The sequence below is a fragment of the Nuphar pumila genome, chromosome 17 (assembly GCF_984573655.1).
Source record: "Nuphar pumila chromosome 17, dmNupPumi1.hap1.1, whole genome shotgun sequence".
Taxonomy (NCBI): domain Eukaryota; kingdom Viridiplantae; phylum Streptophyta; class Magnoliopsida; order Nymphaeales; family Nymphaeaceae; genus Nuphar; species Nuphar pumila.
In genome coordinates, this window is record NC_143265.1 from 83,727,046 (window position 1) to 83,738,502 (window position 11,457).

Here is an 11,457-nt window from a genome sequence, read left to right on the forward strand (position 1 = left end):
TCGATCTCACATTTAAGGTAGCAAACTGAATCCAAATCTAGTTTGGTACAATTGGACTAGACTGAGTCTCTGTTTAGGTTTGATTCAACCTGAACTCAGATCCAGTTAGGCTTAAATGGATCCAAACCTAGTTTAACTTGGGTTTGGACTAACTGAATCCAAACAGATTCAGTTTGGGTTTAGAGAAAAATGATCCAATCTCGACTGAACTCAAACCCAGTTTAGTTTGGATCCAATTCAGCACATAGAACTGAGACAGGGCTCGACCTTCATCTTGTTTTTTTTAAACTCTCTGACCAGACCCTTTCGGTCTGACCTGACCCAGTTTGGATTCACATTTAAACCGGTTTGAGTAGAGTCGACTCGCCGGTTGCATTTTCTTGGATCCTCTTTATATATATATATTTTCTGACCATACTCGGTCTAGTCACGATCCGAGGCTTCTAAAGGAAGCGAGAGAGAGGGCGTCTCCTCTGTCTCGCTGCCCTCTCTCCCTCGACCGAGTGGCACCGGCCACCACCTTGTTGTCGGCGGTTAAGACATGATGCTTTTTTTTTCACGACGGCGCCACTGGTGGCTGAGAGAGGCGCCGCCCTCGGTCTCGCCACCTATCCCTCTCTTTCTCTCTAACGGTGCCGACAACCACCGTGGTTACTGGATCGTCTCTCTTTCACCTATTTTTTCTTTGAGAAAACGATTGGGTGGAAGGGGTTACCTGTCGTTGCGGCTTGCTCTCCCTCTCTCTTTCCCTCTCTCTCCTTCACCTCCTCTTCTCTCTACAACTCCCTCTCTCTTCTCTTTTTTTTTCTGATTTTAAGAAACGATGGGGGTGGAAGAGGTCGTGGGAGCCCTCATGCTCCCACTCTCTCAAATTTGTGAGAGGGGACTCCCCACGATTCCCCTCCCAATCGAGATGAGGAACCACGGTTTCCTCAATGTTTATCCTCCTATTTTCTACTAATCTCGATCTAGCCGAGCGTGGTGGCCTTGAGCTCACCCAGCTTGGCTCTTACAACAACAGAGCGTGAGGGATACATACATCGAATTACTTAGTAACAGTGCCGGAGGGACGTCGCTCGTCGGAGGGATGTTCACGGAAGCGCAAAGAGAGTAAGGGGAGGAAAGGGGTCGAGGGCTGAGTAGAGTTCCGACGTCTGGAGAGAGAGGCAGCGAGAGAGACTGTTGAGGAACATGCAGCTATAGAGAGAGAGCGTTGTGGGCGAGAGAGTTCGAGAGTGCGTCGGGGGCGCGCGATAGAGAGAGTCGGGGACGAGAGAGAGAGGCAGGAAGAGATAGTGTTAGGGGTCATTCATTTAAAAAAAAATAAAATTAGTTCCCCTGGTCCCTGTTCTTTTTGAAATGGAGGTCGAACTGAAATAACACCTAAAAACAGATGCATCCGAAGACGTCGTTCCGTGTGTACGCCGCGTCTGTCGTTTGTGGATTGCACAGTCCCCGCGGCTGCGTCATCCCATTTCGATCTGGGATGGTGCCGATTTGTTTTAGTTCGACTCCCCCATGTGTAGCGGTGGGCAACGGGCCGGGCAGCCTGATGTGCCACCCCTACCCACGTGTGCTCTCCTCTCATTCATGCTTTTAAGTGGGATAATCGTTGGATGTTTGTGCCCGTAGACGACTGCACAAGAGTTCCCCCAGGCACCTTGGTTTCTATGCTCCTCATAGAAAACTATCGTCTGCTTTGTTTCATTGATATTTGTTTGCAGATCAGTGTGGGGTCGGTGACAGTGAGGCAATTTATGGGAAAAAAGACAACACTTCAACCCTCACTCAACGCACCAAAGAGAAGGTAGAGACGGTAAGGGTGTTTTCGTCATTTGATAGCCACGAAAACCGGCTCCAGATTGGCCCTTTCAAGTTCACCAAGAGGGAGAGAGTCTCTTCTCCGTCTCTCTTTCTGCAGCACGAGGAGCAAGGATATCAGGGAATGGAAGGGAGGTTGGGTTGCGTGGTGGTGGCGGTCGACGGGAGCGAGGAGAGCATGCACGCGCTGCGATGGGGGCTGGAGCATCTGAAGCTGCGCCCCGCCCAGCCCCAGCAGGGCCTGGAGCCTGGTCAGCTTGTGGTGCTCCACGTCCAGTCCCCTCCCAACATCGCTGCTGGCCTCAACCCTGGATCCATCCCCTTCGGTGGTCCCGGTCCGTCTCCTCCTCCTCCTCCTCCTCTCCCTCTCTCTCTTATGTTTGTTGTGTTCTTCTTCTGAATAAAAAACTGATTCAAGTTGCTTTCCTTTCCATCGATTCGCGAAGACGTTGAGGTGCCCGCGTTCTCCGCTGCGATCGAGGCGCACCAGAGGCGGATCAGCGACGCCATCATCGCTCACGCCTTGGCCATCTGCTCCCAGAAGAATGTGAGATCCTTCTCTTTCACTCTCTTTTTTTAATTAATTAATTAAAAAAAAGAGCTTTCCTTTCCGTGGGATCAGTCGGAGTGATATTTGGGGGGTTGGGCGTCGGAACAACTATTCAGGTGAACGTGAAGACTCAGGTGGTCGTGGGTGATCCAAAGGACGTGATATGCGAGGTCACCTCGAATTTACAAGCGGATGTCCTCCTGATGGGAAGCCACGCTTATGGTGCCATTAAGAGGTACCCCATGCTCTCTTCCCATCTCTTGCTGCTTCTTGGTTTTCGTCATTCTCGAATTGGTGCAATGTACAAAAAGTTCCGTTTCCTGTTTTTTGTTCATTTTTTTTTTGTTTTTCTGGTTAATTTCTCATTCTGCTAATAGAACGTAGAGCTCAAGTTTGGGACTGGTTTCTTCTCCTGTGTTGGTTTTCTTCCCGTCATCAATTAGCATAATTCATTTTCTCCTTTTTTTTCTGGACTTGAAATAAATAAAGTTGTCCCTTCTTTTAGGATTCGAATGTGAATCATCCATACACTTTGGATTGTAAAGATGTTCTCTCTTACTATTGGTTGTTTGAATTTGGTATGCTCCTGTTCCTGTGTTTGAAGCTTTTTCTAGTAAGATTCGAACATACGATGCCTCAAATAAGGTTGTTTCCTTCTAACAGGGTGGATGGATGCATCCCACTGCTTCTTTACCTATAGAGATTCACTGGGAAGACCTTGTGAATGGGATAAGTTGGAAATTTGTTGTCTGATTCATAACGGCAATATCGAATATCCTATCAGCTGTTTTTTTTTTTCAACAAGCGGGCACATGAACATCCACAGAACAATGCATCTAGCTAGATGACAGTTGAAAAATGGAGATTATGTTGTGATCTATGTGAAACCAGAGCCGTGTCCATGTGACGTAGATGCTGACACTTTAATTAGTCTGGGCTAGATGTTGCTTCATTGCTGCTTGGCCACTGCTCCTTAGCCATCATTTTTTGAGCTGTGGCCTGTGCTGCTTCTGCAAGAAGTGATACGATTTGACCTACTCATGAACTGAGACAGGTTTTTCATGAGATAGTCTTCAAGTACTTGCTATGTCATCTGCTGCATTTCAAGGTTCTGGATGTGAAAGGCAGCATGGTTGGCATGGCAAATGCCGACAATTTTTTGTTGCCGTGGTTGTGGTCTTGCTCTACACACCTTTTCAATCCAGAACCAATGTTGGCATAACCCTAACCCCTATATGACAAACTCGGTTCTATCTGTGCATAACTGTTGGGTTGAAATTTCATAATTCATTGGACCTATCCACAATAGGTCAACAACCTAAACAGATTCGTGGTTTATCCTTGGAAATCTCCATAAGAATCCTGAATCTGCATTAATGCATTTTCCAGTATGGGGATGCAGCTGACTAAAGATGAGTCTGAATTTTTCTAACTTTGGAAATTGCTTATTATTGTTTAGATGATGTGTGCAAATTAACCAAACATCTTCTTGTCAAGGTCAACAAAAACTTGTGGGTAATGCAGGAAGAGTTCACCAATCACAGATTTCCACTTCATCTAGATCAGTCATATGCATATTTTTAAAATAAGAAACAAAAGGTTAGATGGCTTATTCTTTCTCCTTGGTCTAGGGAAAATAGTATGAATTGGTTCTCTGCCTTGAGATTTTGGTTCTTTCATGCTTGGTTTTTCACTTGGATGGAACAAAATCAGAGAATGCTTTAAGATATGCTTTCTGTAGAATTTTAACTTCAACACTTCTTCAGGTTCAGGGGTCAAATAAGATAGCTGGGTTGGTTAAAGTCACTCTATCCTAACCAAGGGATCTGGGGTTTTGATCTCATTGAGGGCTATCACTTAGCTTGATTATCAAAAAGAAAAAGGAAGAAAAACCCTGACCTTGACATGTCTTGCATTGGCCTACATAGAGAGGTGAGGTGCTATGTCTCAACCTTGACTTTGTTTCCGATGTCTGCGTATTTCATTTTCTACTTTTGGGTGGCAATTGGTCACATCATTGTCAATCATGATGAAGGGGGAACTCAAATGGTTCTTGTGTTGCACTTTCTATAACCATTTTGAATTGTGATGGTCCTTTGTGTAACAATGACATACATTTTGAAGGTCGATTGAAGAAGGAATTGGATGACCTTTATTTTATTGTACACGATGAAGCTCAAACTTCTTGGAGGGCTTGATCTTTTGGTCCAGTTTGATGGTGCTACACGTACGATCAGTTTCCACAACTGTAACCTCAGACACTGTCACCTTATTTCCTTAGAAGTTTGTGTTTTAGATAACTTAGTCTTCCCTCTTCCACAGCTGATTCCTCAGGGCAAAAAAGAAAAAAAGTCGGTATGTTGTATATGTCAAACCTATAAAGGTCTTGATCTTTGCCCAATATTTAATAACAGAGACATGGTTCCTTTTCAGCCCATTCATTTCAATGCTAGGGGACCATTTTTAAAGATCTCCTGTTTCTTGTCACAATTTTAAGTGACATTTATTGATACCTAGATGTTATATTTGGATGTTCTTTTTCAAGGTCTAAGTCCCAATACCTTCACCAGTTACTTTTTGATAACAGTATCGCCCTAGAAGTGCTACCCATGTATGCTAACACGAAATGGCATACAGAAAACGCTAGCTTATTGTTGACACTACTTTAATCCATGATTGGCTTGTGCCAACTGAGGGCAGACCTCTGAAAAAAACCTTTTCATCCAATATTTGCTACCAATTGATTGTTGTCCTAGAAGTGAAAGTATCAAGAAGTTCCGAAGCATATCAAAATTTATAAACATATATGTGATATTATTCCCCATCCTATCCTTGGCTATGTACCTACATGAGGTAAATGTTAAGACATACACATGGTAATGAACATTCGGTCATCTTCACCTAAAGTCAGATATAAAATGAGAGAAAAGACCACAACACTCAAAAAATATTGGTTTACCCACCAAACTCTTTAAATAACAAAGCCAATATTTTTTATTCTTTTATAAAAAAAGGGTCTTTTGCCTCATTCCCAAATAATTCAGTTGCTTTGCAATAAATTTGTTTGTCAAGGCCTATGGTCTCTAAGATTTTAATGCATCTCTCTATTTTTTTCTGTAAATCACTCATTACTAACATCTCTTGCTACTTTGCTAACATTATTGATTGCGTCCATCAAGAAATTTCCAGTTTTTCTTTTTTTCCTCCCCTTTGTCTTTCAAGCCTTGTGCTCATTTAAAAAGTCTCTACATTTGGAGACACATCTCCTTGAGTTGTTACCTAAGGGTATGTTTGATGGCTTGTCCAGGGTTGGACGAAATGAACAAAAGAGACGGAACTGAACATTGGTTATGTTTGTTCCGTAACAACTGTTCCAAGTCCAACGTTTGTTTGGACTGTACTCAGATGCCATGTTCCAAATGTTCGTTGTTTGATGATGATGTACTTAGATGCTATGTTACAAATTGCAACAGAAATTGCAAAAAGTTACAGTCTCTGAGCAAGTTCATGATCTAGCAATGTTTTGACAGGAATAGGCATAAGTTTAGACGCAAAAGAGTAAACTTTCACCTTCAATTGATGAATATTTATGATACTGAAAGCATATATAAAAAACTAACACAAAAATAAGTTCATAAAAACCACAAATCCCTGTATAAGTTCATAAAAATCACAAAAATAATACATTTATCAATGCAAGTCATCGAAAACTAACACAGAATATTTGGCATATGCCTCTATCAGAAATCATGTTATTAAACAACCAACATAAGACAAACTGCCACTTCTGTGGTTGCTGATAAACTCTGATTCTGAATGCCTCATAAAAAAATCATGACCAAGAAATGATTAACAAACAATTTAGATGGGATAATTCCAAAAGCCCACCTGAAAATGAAGCCAAAGACAATTGGCACGACCAAACTTGAAATAATAACACAATGAGCATGAATAATATCCACAAAATTCCTGCCACAAGAACCAGTCTTATGAAATTCTTCTTCCAAACAGGCTTCAATGGAGATTCTTGAAAGCGCTAATCAAGAAGAAAATACAAAAAGCAAGAAGAAGAATGAAGAAGAAGATCATCAAAGAAATTAGAAAAAAAACCCTAATTAAGCAAAAATCAAAAAAAGAAAAAGAACGAACAAGAGAAGAAGAATAAGAAGAAGAAGAGGAAGGGGGCCAAGCGGCCTCGCCTCCGCCGGCCGCGCCCCTTCGCCGAGAGAGAGCGCTCCGCTCCCCCGGCTGCTGCATAGGAGAGAGAGACAGTTTTAACTTTTAAGAGAGAGGGTCAGGCGCGAGAGAGAGGGTCGGCTGCCCCCGCTGCCGAAGGGACGCCCCCTCTTAGCGCCGGAGGCGATGGTGCCGCCACCCGCCGCTCCAGCGGAGCCCTTGCACACACACACACACACACACACACAGAGAGAGAGAGAGAGAGAGAGAGAGAGAGAGAGAGAGAGAGAGAGAGAGAGACGCATCGACGGGCGCGGCGCGCCCGTCGATGCGTTTTTTTTTCCGTCCCCTTCGTTTCTGTTCTTTTTGTAACAGGGGGGAGGTGGATCAAAAATTACAAACATTTATGGACGCGGTGGACGCGTGGAACGCCGTCTGCCGCGTCCAACGTTTGTCGAATTTGGTTGTTCCCTGCGGGATTTTCGTCTGAATCCCACTGGGAACGGCGTATCAAACATGCCCTAAAGGGTGAAGGTTTCAAGGTCATCACGTAGGTCAACTATGATAGCAAATAAACATGACTCATTTTGGTTTGGAAGGTGGTGGAATTTTATGTGCATGTACCGAGACTGGGGAATACTCTGTAATAGAGATACTACTAAAGCACATTGTTAAATTGTTATACTGCGAATGAGATGAACTGCATTTTGCATTTTAAGATATGAATATGTAAGTGCAATACCGTGTTAAGACAAGAAAAAATAGAACTTTTTTCAATGTGTATCATTATATATTCAACCCATACATATGTCGCTTCAATTTTCTTGTTTCAGGTTTATATTAACTCGATTTTGATTTAAGATGGCGTGCAGAATTCTTAAAGTCTTCATTTTATTCATTGTATTTTGGACCAAAAGCTGTTATGCAATGCCTCTCAATATTTTTTCATCATTATTTGCTAAGTCAATTAGTATTTTTCCATCAACTTTTTTATATTTCATTGCTTTAATAAGTGCATCATCATGCTCTTTTGTCTGTATAATTTCCTCTTTCAAGAGTGTTGAGAGTTGAGGCTCTTCTGATGTCTCAAGTACACTCATTAAGGCCAAAAGAATCATTCACCATCTCTATTTATTTCATATGTATAATATATAATCATGATAAGATGCACGTACACCCTAATGAAGTTTGTTGGATCTGTTTTGATTCAATAGCTGTGATAATTCAAAAAAAGATGCATATAAAGTCATGATAAATTTAGCGCTCTCATAAAGATGAAAAATTAAAAAGGTTCTCAACATTAAATATGATATATCTTTTTTAGATCGTCACAGTCATTCGATTAAAACAGTTCCACAGACCTGATTAGGTTGTAGGTGCATCCTGTGCAACATATTATTATTATAATATAGATAAACATTGGAGACAAGGTTTTCAGTTTAATAAAATGAACATAATATATACCAGAGTTGCAGGTCGAGGAAGCGGGAAGCGAGACACTTCTAAAATTTTAGGAAGCGGGAAGCGCGGGATGACTTAGAAGGGAACCGGAAATTGTCTCGGAAGCGAGAAGGGAAGCGAACCAGAAGCGAAGAGGGAAGGGGCCTAGGATTCGAGTGGGAAACGAATAGGAATCGAGTTTTTCCGATATTGGGCAAATTTTTTTTTGTTAAAGGCTCAACTCCCCCCCCCCCCCCCAAAAAAAAAAAAAAGAAAAAAAGAAGGAAAATTCACTTCATGATATTGGGAAGCGATATATACAACATTAAAGAGATGGGCATGATATGTATATACATATTTAGAGATGTATAGCCAATATTTTTCCCTTGTGTGTGCCTGTTTGCACGTGTAATGGAATGTTAATCATAATTCAAGATTAGAAGAGTAGTGACAATAATATTTTGTGTAGCATCAAACTGTGGCAAAATAAACTGGAGAAACATAATTGTGACTGCTAGTGGTAGGGTAGGGGACTGCATGACCCCTGTTTCGCAAAATTACTTGGAGCAACATTTCCATTATATAGGCTGTTAAAGTATGATCTGTTTTCCTTTAGCTATACTGAATACCAGAGATAGTCCCTTTATCATAGAAACTGAAATGCTCATCCTACTGGAAAATTGTCTTTTGGTTACATTGGAATTTGGGCATTATATATTATGTTAAAACACTGTGGCAGGATTAATCATGATTGAACTTCACATGAACATTGTTCTCCCGACTGATGTGTCTTAGAATTTAGATATCAACGGGCTCAGAAAATTGAGACCTGCTTGCACGTGTGTGCCTAAACAGTCACGTGTGTGGCATGGCTGTGGTTGATTTAATTTTATCCATTTAGGTCAACATTTATACTATTTATCTAATTTTGAGGCTTTGGCCAGGCAGGCTCTAAGTTCATTCTCCACATACTTTCGGTTTGAATTGGTGTCATGATGCCAGTGCTTAACAAACTTTCTAATGATAATAGCCATTGAGCACCTGAAACGGGCTAAAATTTTGTTTACTTTTTAAATTAACTGCTGGTAAACTTGGAAGTATCTTTATCTGGGATCCCCTTAACAAGATTTTCAACCTTATCAGATATCATCTATGTGATAAGTAGGATGAACGTTGCTGAAGATTTTAAAGCAAAATAGTCTTTTCTTGGAAAAATCTTGTCACTTTGTATCTTGAAACAAAAACTGATCAAATTATTGTGAAAATTAGAATTTTGTGGAAACATTGAAATATATTTTAGTGATATTTCCAATTTTATGCGCTTTTTTTTACAATGATCTAATGTAAATACATCCAATTTAAAACTAACTAATCCTATTTGACACTGAACCAAGTTTCACAAGTTATGCGTTGAATATGTTTTATATGGCTGCTAACATTCCTGCCTTTAAATGAAAACTAGCACAACTGCCAAGGTTTTTTACCTTGATGTTTCTTTAGCATTGTGGTGCATCGTATAGGTAGGCTTTAATTGGTATTTTGGAAACTTTTATTACAATAATTGTGATGTCCATTGGAATGCCTTTCCAAATAATTGTGATAGTGATACTGGGAAATCATAGCCCCCTTTTGATACTGCTTGTCAGGCAGAACCCTGGGAATATCATTCTATTGGTAGCTGCAGACCTGGGTCGTCGTAATTCATACTTAAAAACAAAAAAATATGTTTTCGGGTTCCTTCATGATGCATGTGCAGAATTGCTTCTTCAGACGCTCTGCACTTCTGCAACTGTTTGACATCATAAAGTGCAGTGATTTTGCTTTATGATGGGATCATTTCTGAACACCCTGCCACTCCATTTATCGTGTAAGATGGTACTTAGCTTTTTAATCAATCTTGCTTGATAGTGCCAAGCCACTATGCCCATTTGCCACTAAGATAAATGCAACTTCAATAGTTGTTGCATGCATGATATTAAGTAGTCAAAGCTACTTTCCATTCAGCTTAGAGCTTTTGAAAATCAGCTACTAGTATCCTCAATATGAGAATTATTCAGGTATATGAACAACTATTTCTTGGATAATACTGACCGTATTTTGTATCATGATGCATTGTTTGCAATGCCTCTAAGAAGTTGCCTTTATAGTCATATCTGGTGATTGAATGCTACTCTTTTAAACTGATTCCTTTAAAAGTTGATTTTGTTGGTCTTCTGAGTACTGTGTTCATGTGCTTTTACTGCAGGATGTTCCTGGGTAGTGTAAGCAATTACTGTATCAATAATGTGAAGTGCCCTGTCATCGTTGTGAAGGGGACTTCCTAGTTCCAGGGTGGCATAAGTGCCGTTGATTTGTGTGTCGTCGGTTATGATCCATCGGGCATTATGAAAGTATCGTTGGGTTTTCACGCTAGTGTTTCTTGCTTGATTATTTTGTTTAGAGTGCTTTTACTGCATGGATAATTCCTTGAATGTGCTCTGTAATAAATGTGGCTTGTTTTGCTTCCCCCCAACCTTTTTTTTCAAAGATTTACCGTTACTCTGTCGGGTGAACAAGACTAAATTGCATAAATGTTGCACGGTTACGAGGCATTGGTTCAATCTCTGGAGAGTTCTCTGTTCTCATTTGACTCTGATTTAGGGCACCAATTTCAATAGTTTTTTTTTTTTGGAAAGGCAAGCTGGGGTTAAGCAGACCACTGCCAGATTTCATTAATTTTGAATTAGAAGCTACTTACAGTGCCTGTTGTATATCACCCCTGTCGGGGAACCAATCGGGGGGTGATCTTTCCATGACTTAGTGATACCCCCTTAGCTAATTTAGCGAGATCTCTAGCAATGCAGTTAGAATTAAATCTAGCTTTTTGTATAGTGAATCTGCAAAATCTAGTTTCCAGTAGGAGGGCGATGTCTATTTTTTGGTTGTGCAACACGTCCAAAATCTGCTGGCGGGCCCACCAACGACCAAGCCCTCCAATGTTCCACGTCATCAGCTTCATTGGGAACAGAGAAAGGGAAAGAGAACTGAAACGAGGCGCATGATGACTGCTGTAATACCCGTAAAATTTGAGTGATGTTATACATATTGGGCCCAGGATCCGTTACCTGGATCCAAAAAAGAAATATAAATATGAGTATTAAAAATATATTCGTAATAGTAATGTTTAATAAATAAATAATTAAAAAGTAATATAATAAAAGAATTGGGTAAATGGGGTTTGGATCCATTTGGAGCCAACAAGATCCAATTTATGGATCCATTACTCGAATTCAGGTGGATCCATGTGGATCTGTCAAATGGCTGCCAACTCGGATCCACATTAGAGTGGATCCATAACTTATTACTGACCCGGATTCGCCTCTTGCTTGGGACCTGGATCCACTTTGATAGTGGATCCAACGTCGTGGGTTGCAGGACCTGTGTGCGATTTTATAAAGTCCTGTAAACAAGAATCATGCCTAGGGCACGAT

The 11,457-nt window shown here is 40.9% G+C and overlaps 1 protein-coding gene across 2 annotated transcripts; it reads left to right on the top strand.

Moving 5' to 3' along the window:
* The first annotated feature begins 1,358 nt into the window (after nucleotides 1-1,358).
* Nucleotides 1,359-10,492, top strand: LOC149812562 (Adenine nucleotide alpha hydrolases-like superfamily protein). 2 transcript variants are annotated; one of them, XM_089993864.1, is made up of 4 exons: nucleotides 1,359-2,156; nucleotides 2,268-2,368; nucleotides 2,488-2,606; nucleotides 4,138-4,245. In XM_089993864.1, exons 1-4 carry the CDS (start codon nucleotides 1,946-1,948, stop codon nucleotides 4,157-4,159), a joined length of 453 nt encoding a protein of 150 aa, XP_089849990.1. In that variant the 5' UTR covers nucleotides 1,359-1,945; the 3' UTR covers nucleotides 4,160-4,245. The 2 variants fall into 2 exon arrangements, with proteins under 2 accessions (XP_089849990.1, XP_089849989.1); XM_089993863.1 differs by lacking the exon at nucleotides 4,138-4,245 and adding an exon at nucleotides 10,233-10,492 and having other exon boundaries at nucleotides 1,867-2,156.
* The last annotated feature ends 965 nt before the right edge of the window (nucleotides 10,493-11,457 follow it).